The sequence below is a fragment of the Gobius niger genome (genome assembly GCF_951799975.1).
Source record: "Gobius niger genome assembly, chromosome: 19".
Lineage (NCBI taxonomy): Eukaryota > Metazoa > Chordata > Actinopteri > Gobiiformes > Gobiidae > Gobius > Gobius niger.
The window spans coordinates 27,535,452-27,556,634 of record NC_136870.1 but is presented as its reverse complement, the minus strand read 5'-3'; the positions used below and the strand labels follow the sequence as shown (position 1 = coordinate 27,556,634).

Sequence of the window (21,183 nt, the reverse complement as noted above, 5' to 3'; positions counted from 1 at the left end):
AATTTGATAAAAAATGACAAAAATGTGATAAAAAATTGACGAAAAAATGGAAAAAAAAAAAGTGACCAAAAAAAGACAAAAAAGTGACAAAAATGATGACGTGAGGAGAAAAGATCCTCTCGGTTCAGGCGGGAGTTAAGAGGTTAAATTAGCCTTTAGCTTCAAGACAAACTCTCTGATCCTCACAAACATAAACGTCTCCTCTATGGAAATATTTCTACCAGAAAATCACTGGTCTGAGCTCATCTTAATGGAAATGAATACAAACAGGAAGTACTAGCGCCCACAGCTTCAGCTCAGAGGAACTAGCGTAGCCACATTGTGCAACAAGCCTATTAATGGCCAATTTCAGCCAAATTTCTTTTGTCAACAACATACCTCATTTTTAATCATCATATTATTTTTTTTGTTTTCCCCCGGGTGGCGCTATTTTACTTTATTATACCTTTAACAACCTGCGTAGAGGATGTGGAGCGGTTAAAATGTCACTGTGTCAACGCCCTGGGGTGAATTTGGTCAAAGATTGTTTTGTTTCGAGGAGTCGTGACGCTTGTACCCATTTTGATCTGGCTGTGCCAAACTTCACACCGGGTTTGTCCCATTGGCGGATGTTGCGTTTGGGTTGGTTTTGAGTTTTATGATCAGGGTCATGTGACGGATGTCTGTGCCAAATATTTTTGTCTAAAACAAAACCCTGAAGTCGACCTTTGGGAAACCCTGTATAGCGTAAATTCTCTAATACTGGCCTGTATTCCATTAGCGGCCTGGTCTCTAAAACAGGCCGGGGCTTTTATTAGAAACTATAGCGGTAGAAATATTCCCCATGTTAGGAATTTGTCTCATACTGGTGTAAATGAAAACTCACGTGCAGGAAGTAACAAACTGAACCCGGGCCGAGGGGGACGCTGCGGAGGAGCTGATCCGAGCGCAACTTTGACACAGATTTAGCCACTTTTCAAACCTCCTGTGACCATATTTGGAAACAGGGCAAATGTCGTGTGACCCTCCAGGGTTTTAATAAAGTCTCCATCGCGTCTTCAAAGCACGTCCAGCTGCTCCGTGTGCAGGTCAGTCCCACGCCTCAAAATAACTCCTCCCATCAGCGCGAGCGTCTCGTCTTCTCTCGGGTCAGTCTCATGATCGATCACAAACACAAACGCTCCGTCTAAACTCGCCTTTTACACGAGATAACAACAAATAATCCGGTCCGCGGTAAAAACGAAACAGAAACCTGCAGTGACATTGATGTCAAAGCTCCGCTAACAGCAACGAAACACTTCCTGTTGTCCCGACAAAATAAAAGGCGTCAATGTTCCAGCCGCTGGGAGAGGGTTTGAAATGTTAGTTAATAAATGAACCTAATATTTTAGGTCCAAATGGACAAAAATCTCGTTTTTCTTCATTTTCCTGGTCGTCCGTTTTGCTCAAATAGAAATAAAGGCCTGTCTCTAATTGTGGCCTGGTTCTAATAAAGGCCTGGTCCCAGATGCCCTTGAGTAAATAAAGGCCCCGGCCTATATTAGAGCATTTATGGTATATAATGTTACTTTAATATTAGTCATAATTCTGCACCTGGAATAAGAATGTTTTATGGAAAAGCAAATGAAATGGAAAAACAACATCTTAGGTCTTAAGTTTGTTTAAAGAAAACATGTATAAAAAGTATTATAAAAGTGTAATTGATTTAAACAGATAAACAGCCCCAGCAGAAAGGTCTAGGGCGGCAACTAACGATTATTTTGTAATCAATTAATCTATCGATTATTTTTATAATTAATCGAGTAATCGCTTGGCTGTTAATGGTGCAGGAAAATTTTATTTTTTCTATTTTCTTTAATCAGATAAAGCTTAAGTGGCGCTGCTTGCAGATGTGTTAACAGTAAACTAAAGGGAAATGTTTGTTGGAGGCTTTATTCATGAAATTTACAATGAACAAAATGTACACAGACCCAAACTACATAAACACAGTAGGATTTCATCAAAAATACTGCATTTTTATGTCATTTTTGCTCCATTTAAGGCGAGACGCGGCAGGTGAAAGTATTGATGTTTCACGCAGTGGTGGAAGTGGAGATTTGTATCTGTTTTCCTCCCTTTACATCTTAGTTTTCATGTCAGATATAAAAATGATGATGTTTATTTGATGATGTTTTGTCTGCGAGGTGGGGGCGACCCGGAAGTAGAAAGGCCGTCTTTCCCGCGTGTTTTCATTCATAAATATTGACAGATTTGACATCCACGTGTCCTGCTAAGGGGCCCCGTGACGACGCTTTCACCCAAATATGGTGTTTTTCCTCCTACGAGACGCTGGAGCGGAAAAGTGGAAGAACGGGCCGAGCATGCGCACTCGCTACAAAACTTCAGGGCTGGTTTTCTCTGAATGAGAGAAGCCGCACTCGGGCAGAGCCTGAGCCCTTATAGAAGCTCCCACAGACTCCAAACTTTACAGGCTGAGACACAACAAGATTCTGAAGGTTTTTTCAGAGGGATTTTTTAATATCTAATTCCTAGCCTGATTTATTCAGCTTTGAAACCAAAAAAACAGGCGGAATTTGAGTTTTTACAGATTTTTTCACTGATGATTAGTTTATTGAAAAACTAAACAAAATATCCAAAATCCCCTCTGAAAAAACCTTAGTTACTAATATGTCAATGAAATAAAACCATTTAATCTGGCTCAATTCATTATTTTGATTTCCCAAAATATAGACAATTTTGGCCATTTTAATGCTCAAAATGCCTTATTTTTATGTGAAAACATAAAATGACAGAAAAAGTGCAACACATTTTTTTCTCATATTTATATCTGTGATGTTCAGCAAAAGTTTCAAATTGACATCTCTACATTTATTATTTTCCCCCTATTCACCTGCAGTGTCTCGCCTTAAGTCTGTGTGAACCAGAAAACGATTAATCGATTACTAAAATAGTTGTCGACTATTTCAATAATCGATTAGTCGTTTCAGCCCTAGAAAGGTCACATGTCATGTATATAAAACAGGACAACATTATCTCCACAGAAATGGGCCTTTCATGGTGAAGTTGGTTAAACGTATCCTGGAAAAGTGTCTCTGTCTCGAACTCTCTGACTCAGACCTGAGAGTCTCTGGATGACTTGGTTCCTGAAGCAGCTGATGAGCAGAGAAACCACTAAGTCACTTCCTGTGATGATGTCCCGGGACCAACAGCATCAAAACGTGGATCTAAAGATAGTTTTTTTTTATACTTTCATTTCTCCTATACCTGAACGATACTTGTTTTGATGCCTATTCTAAAATATATGGAGCCAGAAAACAATAATGTTAATTTAATCCATAAAGTACCGAGCAGGACCTCCTCCAGGTCTGAGCATCTCCGGGAGGGATCATTGTTCATGTTCGCCCCTTAAACCGTTCACTGGACGTCTTTAAACTGCAGGAAGTGATGAAACAAAAGAGGAACCGGAAGCTGATCCAGGACTGAGGCCTTCGTCACCGAGGCCGAGCCCAAAACGTCTCTGATGAGCAGCCGACACAGGTGGAACAGGCTGGGGATGGAGTCTGCAGAGAGAGAGGAGAACAGAAGATAAACGGCTGAACATCTGAATAACGCCACGAATGATCTGTGTATGTTTCATTTCTTATGATTTGCAACCAAGTCTTTCCTCACTCTCTTCTTACCGAACATGGGCAGTGGTTCCCAGGTTCTGCTGGTGCGTCGCTGGTCCAGGATGAGTCTCCGGCCCAGACTGAGGCAGGACCAGTTCAGATGCTGCAGCAGGAGGTTCAGCGATGCACCGGGGGCTTCGGAGCATCTGGGACAGACAGAGGACGTTAAAGTCGCTGGTTTAAGTCCTGTCTAGTCCTGGGCTGCATCTCAAAAGTGTCAAAAACAGCTCCTTCCTTCTCCTCCTCCTGTTCCAAACTTTTAAGTCTTTCCCAACTCCTTTAACAAGTTTACCTGACACACGACTAGGGCTGGGTACCGTTCATTTTTTTCTGATACCACTGCTTTAACGATACCAGCTTTTCGGTACCGGTGCCTTAACGGTACTTTTTTCGATGCCTTTGTTATTTTAATTGAGTGTGTATAAAAAGTCTGGTTCAGGAGGAAGTCCAAACATCAGAAAACAGGAGCAGCAGCGTCACCTGGAACTTCATGTTTTGAGCAGAATTCCCACTAAAGCCGTGATAAAAAGAGAGTTCGGACATTATTACCTCCTGAGCTGCAGGAACAGACCAGATCCACATCAGGACGGTTTACTGAAGATAAACTTTTCTAAACTCACTGAGCTGTTCGACAGTGAAAGCTCCTCACACGTCACAGATCTGTTACATAGTGAGAGCGCTCACTCTGTTACTGACAAAGCACCATAACTGTTCCAAACATGGCTAATGCAGAGTGAGCCTCACCTTTTCCACAAACAATCTTTGATCCAAACGCTCCGGTGCAGCTGGAGTTTAAACAACAGCAGTAACTTCAGGCTCTGCGGCTAAAGCTAAAGCTAAAGCTAAAGCTAAAGGTAAAGCTAAAGCTAAAGGTAAAGCTAAAGCTAAAGCTAAAGGTAAAGCTAAAGCTAAAGCTAAAGCTAAAGGTAAAGGTAAAGCTAAAGCTAAAGGTAAAGGTAAAGCTAAAGGTAAAGGTAAAGGTAAAGCTAAAGGTAAAGCTAAAGCTAAAGCTAAAGGTAAAGCTAAAGCTAAAGGTAAAGCTAAAGGTGAAGCTAAAGGTGAAGCTCATGTGTTTCTCGTTGTCACTGCTTTTCTATTTGTCTAAGAGTCTAGTTTCTTATTCAGTCCTGGCTTAGTCCTGGTTTTTAACCAGTTTACTGTAAGTCCTGGTTTAGTCCTGGTTTAGTCCTGGTTTAGTCCTGGTTTAGTCCTGGTTTAGTCCTGGTTTAGTCCTGGTTTAGTCCTGGTTTAGTCCTGGCTCAGACCGCGGCTCTGCCATCTCTGATAATGACTGAAGTGTGAGTAAGTTATAGCTTTGCTTCTGCATTTGTGCTGAAGCTGCTCATGAGTTCAGGCTTTTTTAGACTCACTGTGGATCATTTATTGACGTTTGGAGAGAAAAAGCACCAAAAATTAGCACCGAAAAAAAAGTTTTTAGATACCGCCCCCTTACCATAGCTTTTCGGTCGGTACCAAGTAGGTACCGTTTAACGGTCCCCAGCTCTACACACGGCCGGATCAGTGCCAAAGAGGCGGAGTTTCCTCGACTTACTGCCACATTTCAGATGCAGCCCTGGTTTAAAACTGTTTCATAAATATCGGCTCCTACATTTGGTCCAGCAGGAGGGCGTGAGGGTCCAGCCCGGCCTTCAGGAGCAGAGGCATCCACATGGAGCTGTTCTGCACTTGACTCCCGCACTCCTTCACCAGGTCCTCCACCTCCAGCTCCGTCAGGGCCCTCGCCGATCCCGGACCCGGACTCTCCGATCCCGGACCCGGACTCTCTGATCCCGGACCCGGACTCTCCGAACCCGGACTCTCCGAGACAGAGGAAGGTCGTGAGAAGGTCCTGAAGTCCAGAAACAGCTGCAGTAACTCCGCCCCCTCTGATTTTAAAACATGAGCCCAGATTTCTCTGTGGGCTGTGGCTCCAGCGGACAAAAGAATCCTCACGGTTTCCAGGCTGAGAAAAGAGAAGAACAACATCATGAAACAAACATCGTGAAGAGAGAGTGTGGGCAGTTTTTGGCTCTGACAGGGATAAAACTGAGAAAAGAAGCTACAACTCTCCACAATTAGGCAGGACTGACCCTCTCTCCGGCTCGCTGACAGCCAGATCCACAGCCAGCGACAGCGGACACTTGAGCTCCAGCAGCTCCTCGCTGTCCTGGGCGTCGGGGCTGTAGCCCTCTGTGAGGAGCAGCTGCAGCGCCCCCCTCTGGTCGCTCATCACGGTCAAGTACACGGGGCTCACGTGCTCGGGGCCGCGGTCGATGCAGCGGTCGGTGACGGGGATCAGTCGCTTCAGGACTCTGAAAATACATATACACAAGTTATACAAAGCACATTATCTCCAGTTTGGCTTTGCCCAAATCTAAAAGGTTCTTGAACAAAGCAAGAAAACATGGATGAAAAAACATGCAAAAAGTATGAATAAGTGAGTGACTAAAAAAGAACGTGACGACAACAACGCGAGGAGAAAGGTCTGTTTAGATCCGTTTTGTAGATCTGACACTGGCCTATCGGCTGTGAGCTCCAGTCAAAAAGCTTTTCAACTCATTTTTGTCACATTATTGTTATTTTTTCGTCCATTTTTTGTGTTTTTTTGGTCACATTTTTGTAATTTTTTTTAACACCTTTTTGTAATTTTTTTGCCTTTTTTTTCAAATTTTTGTCATTTTTTTCGTCACATTTCTGTCTTTTTTCGTCATTTTTTTAATCAATTTTTTGTCATTTTTTCGTCCATTTTTTATCAAATTTTTGTCATTTTTTTGTTATTTTTTGTCACATTTTTGTCATTTTTTCTTCAATTTTTTGTCAATTTCTTGTGACATTTTTGTCACATTTTTGCCATTAGCACATTATCTCCAGTTTGGCTTTGCCCAAATCTAAAAGGTTCTTGAACAAAGCGTCAAAGATAAACAAAAACAAGAAGAAAACATGGATGAAAACACAAGCAAAAAGGATCAATAAGTGACTAAAAAAGAACGTGACGACAACAACGCGAGGAGAAAGATCTGTTTAGATCCGTTTTGTAGATCTGACACTGGCCTGTAGCTCCAGTCGAAAAGCTTTTAGATTTGGGTAAAGCTGAACTGGAGAAAATGCACATGGTTAACCTCTTAACTCCCGCCTGAACCGAGATTTTTTTTCCATCTTTTTTTGTTGGGTATTCAGCTCATTTTTGTAACTTTTTTGTCATTTTTTGTCACATTTTTGTATTTTTTTAATCACATTTTTGTAATTTTTTTGCCAATTTTTTATCCCATTTTTGTAATTTTTTCGTCCATTTTTTTATTTTTTTTGTCAATTTTTTGTAATTTTTTTGTCACATTTCTGTCATTTTCCCCCCAATTTTTTTATCCAATTTTTGTCATTGATTTGTCACATTTTGTCACAAATCAGCCTCCCGCCCTACAGCCTCCCGCTCTACGGCTGTAGGGCGGGAGGCTGTAGGGCGGGAGGCTGATTTGTGTAACTCCCCCAAACACACTTATTATTTATTTTAAAATAATAATAATAATGTACCCGCTGTGGCCGAACTGCGCGGCCGCGTGGATCGGCAGCTGCGCCCACTGCAACACGTTCCTGCAGCTCTTGTTGGGATCGGCTCCGCTCGCCAGGAGCTCGGCCACGACGTCCTCGTGCCCCTCCTGAGCCGCGATGTGCAGGGGCGTGGCCCCGTCGCTCACGTGCACGGACACCTCTGCACCTGCAGGACAGGAGCGGGTCAACCAGGGCTTAATCCAGACCGAGACCGAGACCGAGACCGAGACTGAGCCCAGACCGAGCCCAGACCGAGCCCAGACTGAGCCCAGACCGAGCACAGACTGAGCACAGACTGAGCACAGACCGAGCCCAGACCGAGACAAGACCGAGCCCAGACCGAGACAAGACCGAGCCGAGACCGAGCCCAGACCGAGCACAGACTGAGCCCAGACTGAGCCCAGACCGAGCCCAGACCGAGCCCGAGCCCAGACCGAGCCCAGACTGAGCACAGACTGAGCACAGACTGAGCACAGACCGAGCCCAGACCGAGCCCAGACTGAGCCCAGACTGAGCCCAGACCGAGCCCAGACCGAGCCCAGACCGAGCTCTCACCTGCGGCGATGAGCTTCTTGAGGCAGGTCAGCTGTCCGTACTGAGCGGCCAGGAACAGCGGCGTGATGCGGTGGTCGTCCTGTGACTCCAGGTCGGCTTTTGCGCTCAGTAAATCCACGATCTCACCGTGACCCTGTGGAGAACACGTGACCAGAGGATCAGACTGGAAACAAAATGGATGACCCGATGAGGCCAGTTCTTTTTAATATTTGGTTTTCGATACTAATTCTAAAATTTCATCGAGAACCAGAAACAGACAAATATTGTGTGGAGGATCTGCAAATTTACAATGTCAGGCAGGGCCGGACTGGGACTGAAAAACAGCCCTGGATTCTGACCAGCCTGGCCCAAATTAGTGTAAATGTGACACTTCCACAAATACATATTAACCTCTAACCCCCCGCCTAAACCAAATGCATTCTGTCCTCTTTTGGCTGTTATATAGGTCTGTGTAACACCTCATTCGAAAGCAAAGACCCACAAAACTGACCTTTTTCCTCACGCTGTTGCTGTGTTGTGTCACCTTTTGTATGTTTTTTTTTCGTCACATTTTTGTTGAGTTTTTGTCACATTTTTGTAGAATTTTTTTTTTTTTTTGTCACATTTTTGTTGAATTTTTGTCACATTTTTGTTGAATTTTTGTCACATTTTTGTTGAATTTTGTCACATTTTTGTTGAATTTTTGTCATATTTTTGGTAAATTTTTGTCACATTTTTGTTGAATTTTTGTCACATTTTTGTTGAATTTTGTCACATTTTTGTTACATTTTTTTGAGTTTTTGTTGAATTTTTGTCACATTTTTGTTGAATTTTTGTCACATTTTTGTTACATTTTTTTGAGTTTTTGTTGAATTTTTGTCACATTTTTGTTGAATTTTTGTCACATTTTTGTTGAATTTTTGTCACATTTTTGTCACATTTTTGTTGAATTTTTGTCACATTTTTGTTGAGTTTTTGTCACATTTTTGTTGAATTTTTGTCACATTTTTGTTGATTTTTTGTTGAATTTTTGTCACATTTTTGTTGATTTTTTGTTGAATTTTTGTCACATTTTTGTTGAATTTTTGTCACATTTTGTTGAATTTTTGTCACATTTTTGTTGAATTTTTGTCACATTTTTGTTGATTTTTTGTTGAATTTTTGTCACATTTTTGTTGAATTTTTGTCACATTTTGTTGAATTTTTGTCACATTTTTGTTGAATTTTTGTCACATTTTGTTGAATTTTTGTCACATTTTGTTGAATTTTTGTCACATTTTTGTTGAATTTTTGTCACATTTTGTTGAATTTTTGTCACATTTTGTTGAATTTTTGTCACATTTTGTTGAATTTTTGTCAGATTTTTTTTGAATTTTTGTCAAATTTTTTCTGAATTTTTGTCAATTTTTTGTTGAGTTTTTGTCACATTTTTGTCACATTTTTGTTGATTTTTTGTTGATTTTTTGTTGATTTTTTGTTGATTTTTTGTTGATTTTTTGTTGATTTTTTGTTGAATTTTTGTCACATCATTTAAATTATTTTTTCTATTATTTTTTGCTGTTCTTTTTAGCTTTTAGATTTGGGTAAAGCTCGGTTGAGGCGGGACTGGTGGCCCTAGAGCCAGTGGCCCTTCTGTGCTCTTCCAGAATGGACATATGGCCAGTCCGCCCCTGATATCAGGTTCGTAAAGAAATGTGGGAAAAATGGGAAAACGAGAAAAAATCACTCATTTGAGCTGAAACAACCAAGTCAGTTTTTTAGTTGTTTCTTTGGTTTCTGCCTTCAATTCTTGCACTTTCTTTCAAACCTAAACCTTTTTCCCGATACCAGACTGGTGTCGTTGAACGGTACCCAGCCCGACTTGTGGAGGATAGTCGTGTCTTGCCTTATAAACTGCCAGGTGCAGACATGTCCACCAGGAAGCAGTGTGGCTCCGGTTCACCTGTGCTCCCTGGAGAAGAAGCAGCTTCACGACCTCCGTGTGGCCCCCGTCCACAGCTGGAAGGTAACGTGAAAGAAAAGTGAGAAAGTCCAGAGTCTCGTCGTCCTTACCTGCGTCCAGGGGCGGGGCTGGTCTGAGGGGGCGGGGCAGGTCTGAGGGGGCGGGACATGTCTGAGCGGTGTTTACCTGCGTACAGGGGGCAGGACAGGTCGTTGGTCTGCAGGTCGATGTCGGCGTCGCCCTTCAGGAGGAGCTTCACCACAGAGACGTGTCCGAATCGAGCGGCTAAAAACACGGGCGTCTCCCCCTCGTGAGTCTGAGCGTTCACGAAGAGGGGGAAGTCCAGCGTCGACGAGGCGACTGCGAGGAGGAAGAGAACTGTTATCACTGGGGGGGCTATTTCTGATTGATAAGATGACCCATCATGAAAAAACTTAATCAAACTACATTAACCTCTTAAAGGGGGGTATTCTGCAAAATGGACTTTTTCAAGCTTTCCATCATGTTATTCTGTCATTCCCTCATTAAAAACATGGCTCAAGTGCTGCCTTGGCACATTCACGTATTTCTGAGTAATCTGTAAAAACTCTGATGTGGCCATTTTAGGGATAGGTTTGCCTGAGTCCTCCTAGGAACGCCCCCACCTCCTGGAGACGCCTCCGAGCTTTCGTCACCAGCCGAGTAACCGACCACTGCTCCTCAGCAGAACCCCCTCCCCACTGATGCCACAGACAGCGTGTGGAGGGGGCGTGTCGGAAAGGCTCAGAGGTTCGTGACCTCTGAACTCCCGCCTGAACCGAGAGGATCTTTTTCCTCACTTCAACAGATTTTTTTTCCATAATTTTTTTGGTTGGGGATTCAACTCATTTTTGTAACTTTTTAAAGTGATTTTATTGTCATTTTTTCTTCCATTTTTTGTCATTTTTTAGTCAAAATTTTGTCATTTTAGAAATCATTTTTTGGCACATTTTTGTCATTTTTTCTTCCATTTTTTGTTATATTTTTGTAATTTTTTTGTCACATTTTGTCACATTTTTGTCATTTTTTCATCAATTTTTTGTCAATTTCATGTGACATTTTTGCCACTTTTTCATAAATTTATCGTCACTTTTTTGTCACATTTCCATCATTGTTTTCGTCTCAGTTTTGTTGCTATTTTCACAGCTCTTTCCCAGAAGCTTTTGGATTGGGGTAAAGCCAAACTGGAGAAAATGTGCTCGGTTCAGGTGGGAGTTAAGAGGTTAAAGAGACAGAGGCCTATTTCAAGACATTCACTACAGCCATTTTGAGAGAGCAATTTTATGCAAGGCAGTTATTCTAATTTACTGCATTTACAGACCAGCAGAAGGTTTGTCATCATTGTAGTGTGATATAGACTGGTGCTGTGTGACTGAAAAAAGCAAAATACCCCCTCTTTAAAAGCAACAAAAAAGTGACAAAAGAGCGACAAAAACATGCCGAAAAACACGTCTAAAGCGCGATGAAGATGCAACATGAAAGCCACAAAAGAGCAACTAAAAACGGTGACGAAAACATGACAAAAAAGCCACATAAAAGGGACAAAAATGCGATTGAGAACTGATAAAAGCACGCCAAAACAGCAACGAAAGAAAGTGATGAAAAAGAGACAAAAACGTGACAAAAAATGCTTCAAAAGTGTGATAAAAACGCAGTCAAATGAGGCCTAAAGGCATCCATTAGCTTTTAGATTTGGGTAAAACCGAACAGAAGAAAATGTGCTTGTTTAAAATGGGGGGTAAAATTCAAGTTATCTTTTAATTTTTATTTTGTGAGAATTTACTTTATGTTGAAAAATCATGTTTTATTATAAAATGCTATTATTTAACCCCTTAACTCCCACCTGAACCGAGCACATTTTCTCCAGTTTGGCTTTACCCCAATCTAAAAGCTTCTGGAAAAAAGGTGAGAAAATAGTGACTGAGTGAACTGAGACGAAAACAATGATGAAGATGTGACGAAAAAGTGAGAAAACTTTGACAAAAAAGTGACGAAAAAATGACAAAAAAAGACAAAAAAAAGACAAAAAAGTGATGAAAAAAAGATAAAGACAAAAATGACAAAAAAATGTGACAAAAAAATGACAAAAAAGTGATAAAAAATGACAAAAAAAGACGAAAAAAATAACAAAAAATGTGACAAAAAATGTGACAAAAAAAGACAAAAAAATGACAAAAAAGTGATGAAAAAATGACAAAAAAAGACAAAAATGACAAAAAATGTGACAAAAAAATGACAAAAAAGTGACAAAAATAAGACAAAAAATGTGACAAAAAAATGACTAAAAAGTGATAAAAAAGTGACAAAAAAATGACAAAAAAGTGACAAAAAAATGACCAAAAAAGACAAAAAAGTGAGAAAACATTGACAAAAATGTGACAAAAACTGACAAAAAAAGACAAAAAATATGACAAAAAATAACAAAAAAAAAGACAAAAATGTGACAAAAATGCGACGAAAAAAACGACAAAAAAGGACCAAAAAAAGACAAAAATGTGACAAAAAAATGACAAAAAAATGACAAAAAATGTGACAAAAATTGTGACAAAAAATGTGACAAAAAAATGTAAAATGTGACAAAAAAATGACAAAAAAGACAAAAAAAAATAAAAAAAAAAAAAGGGACAAAATTCGACAAAAAAAAAAGACAAAAAAAATTACAAAAATGAGTTGAATACAAAAAAAAATTAAAAATCTGACGACGTGAGGAAAAAGATCCATTTAGATGAGTTTTGTAGGTCTTAGCTTTCAAATGAGGCGTTACACTGGCCTACAGGATTTGGGTAAAGCTGAACTGGAGAAAATGCTCTCAGTTCAGGCGGGAGTTAAGAGCTTAAAAGAAAGTAACATTTACACATTATTTTCCTACAGTTTTGTTGACTTCATGCTGTGACAAACGGCGCTCGTGCATTTCTACTGTTCATCTCTTCACGCCTTTATTATTGATTACAAAACCCTGGCAGGGTCCGGTCACAGTAACAGAGTCCGGACGTTTCCCACCTGCGGCTCTGAGGATCTCCCTGACGCAGCCCTTGTGCCCTTTGGCAGCGCCCTCGTGCAGACAGGTCCAGCCGCGATTGTCCCTCACGTCCAAACTGAGTCCGGCCCGGATCAGAGTCCGGACCCCGGCCAGCGACCCGGAGCGAGCCGCCGCCGAGACGCTGCCCACAGAGTCGCTGTAGGACTCGGAGAAATCCATCTGAGAGGAGGAGCAGAGGCGGGGTTAGAGCAGAGTCACACCCGCATTACTCACTTTTCAGAAATAAAAACATCATCACAATAGCCTTAGCAACATTCACACCCAGAACTTCCCCTTTCCACAAACTGTTTATTTACAGCCTGACCACATTTCTCCAAGAACGAAAGGAGAAGGTTCAGCGATGACGGCCAGTGGCGAGGTAAACAGTGCCATGAAGCAGTGGTGGAGAGATGATGTAACTGCATCAATTAAACTCTTAACTCCCGCCTGAACCGAGAGCATTTTCTCCAGTTCAGCCTTACCCAAATCCTGTAGGTCAGTGTGACGCCTCATTTGAAAGCTAAGATCTACTAAACTCATCTGAATGGATCTTTTTCCTCACGTCATCAGATTTATTTTCCATCATTTTTGGGGGGGGGGTTTCAACTCATTTTGTCACTTTTTTGTCAAGTTTTTGTCCATTTTTGTGACATTTTTGTGACATTTTTGCCACTTTTTCATCATTTTTTTGTACATTTTTTCGTCACTTTTTTGTTATTTTTTCGTCCATTTTTTGTAAATATTTTGTATTTTTTTTGGTCATTTTCTGCATTTTTTGTCCTTTTTTGTCTATTGATTTGTCTTTTTTTTTCTCATATTTTTTGTAATTTTTTGTGACATTTTTGCCACTTGTCCATTTTTTGTCCATTTTTTGTTATTTTTCATTATTTTTGTAAAAAAAAAAAGAAATTGTTCATCATTTTTGCCACTTTTTTGTTATTTTTTCGTAAATTTTTTGTCATTATTTTGTTACTTTCTGTCATTTTTTTGTCATTTTTTTCTATTGATTTGTCTGTTTTTTGTCACATTTTTGCCAATTTTGTTATTTTTTCATCATTTTTGTCAATTTTTTAGTATTTTTTCCTCATTTTTGTCAATTTTTTAGTATTTTTTCATCATTTTTCGTCCTTTTTTGTCCTTTTTTGTCTATTAATCTGTCCGTTTTTTGTAATCACCAACTCGTGTCAAAGTAAGACAAAAAAACTTCCACACATCGAGCTTTAAATATGTCGCCTGCGTCTTTCAAGCAGATCCTGAGGAAGTGAAACTAAGAAGCCGCTCTGGGGTCATTAACATAAAGCACTTCCACATGTGAGATTTTTTTGTCACTTTCTGATTTGATTTGTCAGGTTTTTGGCACATTTTTGTATATTTTTTGTAAATTTTTGTGACATTTTTGCCACTTTTTCATCATTTTTTTGTCAATTTTTCGTCAAATTTTTATCACATTTTTGCCACTTTTTTGTTATTTTTTCGTAAATTTTTTGTCAATTTTGTCAATTTTTTGTCAATTTTTCGTAATTTTTTTGTCTTTTTTTGTCTATTGATTTGTCAAATTTTTATCACATTTTTGTCACATTTTTGCCATTTTTTTTTAATTTTTTCGTCAATTTTTTGTCAATTTTTCGTCATTTAATTGTCACTTTCTGTCATTTTTTTGGGTCATTTTTTGTCTATTGATTTGTCAGTTTTTTGTCACATTGTTATTTTTCTGTGAAATTTTTGTTAATTTTTTTGACATTTTTGCCACTTTTTCATAATTTTTTTGTCCATTTTTTGTCACATTTTTGTCACATTTTTGCCACTTTATTGTTAAAAACCAAACCTGCCACAGTGAAATCTGCCCAAAGATTGTTTCTAATCTAACGTCACATCGAGCTTTAAATATGTCGCCTGCGTCTTTCAAGCAGATCCTGCGGAAGTGAAACTAAGAAGCCGCTCTGGGGTCATTAACATAAAGCACTTCCACATGTGAGACCAGACAGTTCCTGCAGAGACAGATGGAGGATGGCTCCACATCAGATGCTGCTGCTCCTCTTCATCGCTGCTCCTTCCTCAGGTCAGGACATTCACTCCATGTAGAAACACTGAAGTCCCCATAGAGCTGGACTTTAGATCCAAAAAGGTGATCTCGAAATGTATACAGTTTTGAGAGGCTAAGATTTCACTGCACTCAAACTTAGAGTGATGTTGTCTTTTCATCACTTTTTCCATCACTATTTTGCAGCATTTTCATCCAGACTTACATCCCGTTTTTGTCAAGAAGCTTTTAGATTTGGGTCAAGTCGAACTGGAGAAATGTGCTCGGTGAAAGTGGGGGTTTAAAGAGGGGGTATTCTGCTTTTTTCAGTCCCATAGCACCAGTCTATATCACACTACAATGATGACAAACCTTCTGTTGGTCTGTAAATGCAGTAAATTAGAATAACTGCCTTGTATAAAATGTCTCTCTCAAAATGGCTGTAGTGAATGTCTTGAAATTGGCCTCTGTCTCTTTAAGAACCTCTTAACTCCCACCTGAACCGAGCACATTTTCTCCACTTTGGCTTTACCCCAATCCAAAAGCTGTGGAAAAAAGGTGTGAAAATAGCAACAAAACTGAGACGAAAACAATGATGGAAATGGGACAAAAATATGATAAAAAATTGAAGAAAAAATATCAAAAATGTGACAAAAAATGACAAAAATATGATAAAAATTTCTGAAAAAGTGGCAAAAATGTCACAAGAAATTGACAAAAAATTGACGAAAATGTGATAAAAAATTGACAAAAATTGACCAAAAAAATTGATAACAAAATTTGACAAAAAATGACAAAAAAATGTATAACAAAATTAAAGAAAAATGTATGTAAAAGTGGCAAAAATGTCACAAGAAATTCACAAAATGTGACAAAAAAGTTACAAAAATGAGTTGAAAACCCAACAAAAAAAAAAAGATTGGAAAAAAATCTGTTGACGTGAGGAAAAAGATCCTCTCGGTTCAGGCGGGAGTTAAGGGGTTAATAACCTCTGAGCCTTTAGACACGCCCCCTCCACACGCTGTCTGTGGCATCAGTGGGGAGGGGGTTCTGCTGAGGAGCAGTGGTTGGTTACTCGGCTGGTGACGAAAGCTCGGAGGCGTCTCCAGGAGGTGGGGGCGTTCCTAGGAGGACTCAGGCAAACCTATCCCTAAAATGGCCGCCATCAGAGTTTTTACAGATTACTCAAAAATACGTGAATGTGCCAAGGCAACACTTCAGCCATGTTTTTAATGAGGGAGTGACAGAATAACAGGATGGAAAGCTTGAAAAGGTCGATTTTGCATAACACCCCCCTTTAATCGATACCGAGTTCACCGATTCGTCTCATGTCCTTTCAGATTGTTCAGAGATTCACTTCGTGTCGGTGCGAGAGGGGGCGGACGCCGTGTTGTCGTGTGGAAGTGCGTTCGCTCCGCGCTGTGAGGTCGGCTGGCATTTCCTGGAGGAGACTCGGTCGACGCTGCTGATCGTGGGAGGAGCGGGTTCTGGAGGAGGAGCGGGTTCTGGAGGAGGAGCGGGTTCTGGAGGAGGAGCGGGTTCTGGAGGAGGAGCGGGTTCTGGAGGAGGAGCTTCTCTGCTGAAGAACTGCAGCCTGTTCTTACACAACGTGACGCGGGAACAGGCCGGACACTACAGCTGCAGCGCCACAGGCCACCAGCAGGAGGCAGACACCGACACCGTGCTCTCCGTCATCAGCGGTGAGTGTCGTACTCACTAGTCCGAGGATCATACAGCAGTTTATTAAGTCAAGTCCTTCCAAAGTCCCCGATACTTCAGGCTGGCCGATACCGGTCTGATACTGATCCGATATAATATATAATAGATATCATTATGTATTAGCATATATCTATAATATATTTTAGCCAATATATTAGTCTATTACAGGTCTTTAAGCTCTTACCATCCCCCTAAACCAAATGCATTCTTTTGGCTCAACCTCATTTGAAAGCTAAGACCAACGAAACTGAGCTTTTTCCTCGCGTTGTTGTCGTGTTGTGTCACTTTTTTGTTTTGTTTTTTTTGTCACATTTTTGTCTAATTTTTGTCGTTTTTGGTAGATTTTGGACATTTTTTGTTGAATTTTTGTTGAATTTTTGTCACTTTTTTGTTGAATTTTTGTCACATTTTTGTTGAATTTTTGTCATTTTTTGTTGAATTGATGTAAATTTTTTGTAAATTTTTTTTCACTTTTTTGTTGAATTTTTGTTGAATTTTTGTCACATTTTTGTTGAATTTTTGTTGAATTTTTGTCACTTTTTTGTTGAATTTTTCGTCCCATTTTTTTTTTTTTTTTGAATTTTTGTCATTTTTTGTTAATTATTTGTTGAATTTTTGTCATTTTTTGTCAAAATTTGACCAAAAAAGACAAAAAAATGACAAAAAATGTGACAAAAAAGGACAAAAAATTTGATTTAAAAATGACGAAAAAATGACAGAAATGTGACAAAAAATGACAACAAAAAAAAGTCCAAAATGTGGCAAAATGTGACAAAAAAAAAGACAAATATGTGATAAAAATTTGACCAAAAAATAACAAAAATGTGACAAAAAATGACAAACAAATGACAAAAAATGTCACAAAAGGATCATTCGGGCTCAAACCCTCCACCACGTTAAGGTGTCAGTTCATGAAGGGTCTGCTCATCTGTGTCACATCTTATTTACAAAGATCATACATTGGTTTAGGATCTGCTCTGTTTGAGTGTTTAAACCTGAGCGCGGGTCGTTGCATTTCCTCATCTTTTTCACACGCTTCCTTTTTCACAGAAAACGAGCTGGAGCCGCAGATTCAATGCAATGTGAGCTTATAATTATCGGCCCCTTCCTGAATCCCCACCTTAAAGGGGGGGTATTATGCAAAATGGACATTTTCAAGCTTTCCATCATGTTATTCTGTCACTCCCTCATTAAAAACATGTGTTGCCTTGGCACATTCACGTATTTCTGAGTCATCTGTAAAAACTCTGATGGCGGCCATTTTAGGGATAGGTTTGCCTGAGTCCTCCTAGGAACGCCCCCACCTCCTGGAGACGCCTCCGACCTTTCGTCACCAGCCGAGTAACCAACCACTGCTCCTCAGCAGAACCCCCTCCCCACTGATGCCACAGACAGCGTGTGGAGGGGGCGTGTCTAAAGGCTCAGAGGTTCTTAAAGAGACAGAGGCCTATTTCAAGACATTCACTACAGACATTTTGAGAGAGACATTTTATACAAGGCAGTTATTCTAATTTACTGCATTTACAGACCAACAGAAGGTTTGTCATCATTGTAGTGAGATATAGACTGGTGCTGTGGGACTGAAAAAAGCAGAAAACCCCCTCTTTAAGGAAATAAAATTCTTAAATGGTGTCGTTTGTGAGTGCACGTTTTGGGGCCGTGCGACAAACAAACAAACAGTGAATAATCTAAAAATGCAGCACAGTCACGGAGCTGCTGAACCTACAGCCTTAAATCTGTTTGTTTACATTATTTTGATGTTTTCAAAATAAAAGCCTCATTTGGAAAAAACGGCCCTCCGATATGAAGGTTGTTTTTTGGTGCTATGTCACTGAAAAAAGCAGTATACCCCTCTTTAACGTGGTGGAGGGTTGGAACCTGAATGATCCTGGAGCTCTGCTGTCGGGGCTTCGTGCCCCTGTAGGGTCTCCCAGGGCAAACAGGTCCTAGGTGACGGGTCAGACAGAGAGCGGTTCAGAAGCTCCTTATGAGAGACCAACAGGCCCGGTTAGAACCACGAGGCCGTCCTTCTGTGGGGGCAACTTTATTCATGCCGCGCATTTCGTACACATTTATTTACTTGCTAGTTCAGGAAAGGCCCATCAATACTGGTAAAATAATCATTTTTCAGCCCGACTCTTTGGTAAATCGCTGTTTCCTCCTCCTGCAGTGTCCGAGCGCAGAGCTGGAGCAGCGCTGACTCTGACCTGCTCCGTGTGGACAGCTCACTTCCACAAACCCAGAATAACGTGGCTGAACAAAGGAGAGGAAGTGCCCGAAGATCATCGACAGCTCAAGATATCTCGCTCCAACTCCAGCGTCTCCGTCTCCTTCAGCGACACAACGTCTGCTTTTCATCACTCTCTGAGCTGTGGAGTCACAGGCAGACGGCAGGAGGGGGAGGAGTCAGGCGTCAGGACGTGGCCCTTCAGAGGTGACGGAAGCTTTTACAGTTTAACCCCTTAACTCCCACCTGAACCGAGCACATCTTCTCCGGTTTGGCTTTACCCCAATCCAAAAGCTTCTGGAAAAAAGGTGAGAAAATGGCAACAAAACTGAGACGAAAACGATGATGGAAATGTGACAAAAAAGTGAGAAAACATTGACAAAAAAGTGACGAAAAATGACAAAAATGTTACAAAATGTGACAAAAAATGCACCAAAAAATGACAAAAAAATTGACCAAAAAATGACAAAAATATGATCAAAATTTGACCAAAAAAATGACAAAAATGTTGCAAAATGTGACCAAAAAATGACAAAAATATGATCAAAATTTGACCAAAAAAATGTTGCAAAATGTGACAAAAAAATGCAAAAAAATTGATAACAAAAATGGACAAAAAAATGACAAAAAATGACCAAAATATGATCGAAATTTGACCAAAAAAAATGACCAAAATGGTACAAAAATGTGACAAAAAAAGGACAAAATGTTAACCTGGCTAACACCAGGCTGCTGTGTGCGCTCGAATTATTTCGAACTGCACAACAGCCTGGGGACCATGGCCAAATCTCCGGTGGATTTGGGAACCAATCACAGAGCGAGGAGGGACGGCAAGACGATGACGCGCTATTCGATATATGGAAGCTTGTAGTTTATTTACGGATAATTTTTAAAACAGTGTATTTACGGATCCAACATGACAGCAGCAGACACGATGGTATTTTTTGATAAAGCTTTAGACCTTGTTCTAAATAATTTAGCTCAAAAGTTTACAGCGGGTACGTCATACGTCATCTCATACGATGATATGATTGGCTGGGGCTACGTGCACACGCATGAGACTTTTTTTTTTTTTTTTTCGTATCGCCCAATAAACGACTATGGACGATCGTAAACCACACCTCTCCTACGAGAAAATGAATTGGTGGTCCCCAGACTAAATATCACTTGTGATTTTAGTCTGGTGTTAGCCAGGCTAACAAAATGTAACAAAAAATGCAAAAAATTTGATTAAAAAATGAACAAAAAAATGACAAAAATATGATCAAAATTTGACCAAAAAATGACAAAAATGTTGCAAAATGTGACAAAAAAATGCACAAAAATTGATAACAAAAATTGACTAAAAAATGACAAAAAATGACAAAAATATGATCAAAATTTGACCAAAAAAAATGACCAAAATGTGACAAAAAATGACCAAAAAATGACCAAAAAAATGACAAAAATGTTACAAAATGTGACAAAAAATGCAAAAAATTGTATAAAAAATTGACCAAAAAATGACAAAAATATGATCAAAATTTGACCAAAAAATGACCCAAAAAAAGACCACAAAAATGACCAAAATGGTACAAAATGTGACAAAAATATTTGATTAAAAAAATGACAAAAAATGACAAAAATATGATCAAAATTTGACCAAAAAAATGACCAAAATGTTGCAAAATGTGACAAAAAAATGACCAAAATGTAACAAAAAATGCAAAAAATTTGATTAAAAAATTGACAAAAAAATGACAAAAAATGACAAAAATATGATCCAAATTTGACCAAAAAAAAAATGACCAAAATGGTACAAAAATGTGACAAAAAAAGGACAAAATGTAACAAAAAATGCAAAAAATTTGATTAAAAAATGGACAAAAAAATGACAAAAATATGATCAAAATGAATACCCAACAAAAAAATGCTGAAAAAAAAATCTGACGTGAGGAAAAAGATCCTTTCGGTTCAGGCGGGAGTTAAGAGGTTAACAGTTGCAACACTAACCCAGCATCTCAAAACCACAACATATCACCAGCTTCACACGTCTTTCACAAACAAAGCACATTTGTTTCCAGACTTCCTGCTGAGACACGTGGCTTTGACTGTGGGGCTGGTGGTTCTGCTCCTCGTCTGTGTCGGTGCTTCTCTTTACAAATGGACCAGAGGTAAAAGAACGGACACAAGAAAACGTAAAACTACATCTCTACATTTAAACATCTGTTTGTTTTACTTTTCCAGTGAAACGAGCGAAGCAGGATCCACAGAGACAAAGACCCGGCGCGCGCTACGTAAAGTGGCAAAAGTTATTTCAGCTGCATTTAAAGCACGTCGGTCATTTCTGTGTCGTGTCTCTGCAGGTGGGCAGTGACGATAATCCATCAGACGTTTACGAAGTCATTGAAGATCCTTCTGCTTCAACAAACCCTTAAATCGCTCATGCTAATTGCTAACTCTTTGACGCTTATCCCTGTGTGTGCTGGAATCCACAAAAACTAAATATTAAAACCTCTTTGAAGCATTTCA

General features: G+C 39.7%; 1 protein-coding gene and 1 long non-coding RNA gene across 2 annotated transcripts; one reads left to right on the top strand and one right to left on the bottom strand.

Moving 5' to 3' along the window:
• Nucleotides 1-3,353: 3,353 nt before the first annotated feature.
• On the bottom strand, nucleotides 3,354-12,886 carry asb3 (ankyrin repeat and SOCS box containing 3; the record flags this gene model as incomplete). Its single annotated transcript, XM_079577417.1, has 9 exons — nucleotides 3,354-3,539; nucleotides 3,660-3,793; nucleotides 5,257-5,610; nucleotides 5,738-5,959; nucleotides 7,176-7,359; nucleotides 7,749-7,881; nucleotides 9,613-9,725; nucleotides 9,856-10,029; nucleotides 12,688-12,886. 9 exons carry the CDS (start codon nucleotides 12,884-12,886, stop codon nucleotides 3,394-3,396), a joined length of 1,659 nt encoding a protein of 552 aa, XP_079433543.1. The 3' UTR covers nucleotides 3,354-3,393.
• A 7,847-nt stretch (nucleotides 12,887-20,733) lies between these two features.
• LOC306979037 lies at nucleotides 20,734-21,106 on the top strand. The gene is made up of 3 exons (XR_013793935.1): nucleotides 20,734-20,825; nucleotides 20,899-20,948; nucleotides 21,018-21,106. It is a non-coding gene; the product is annotated as an uncharacterized lncRNA (long non-coding RNA).
• The last annotated feature ends 77 nt before the right edge of the window (nucleotides 21,107-21,183 follow it).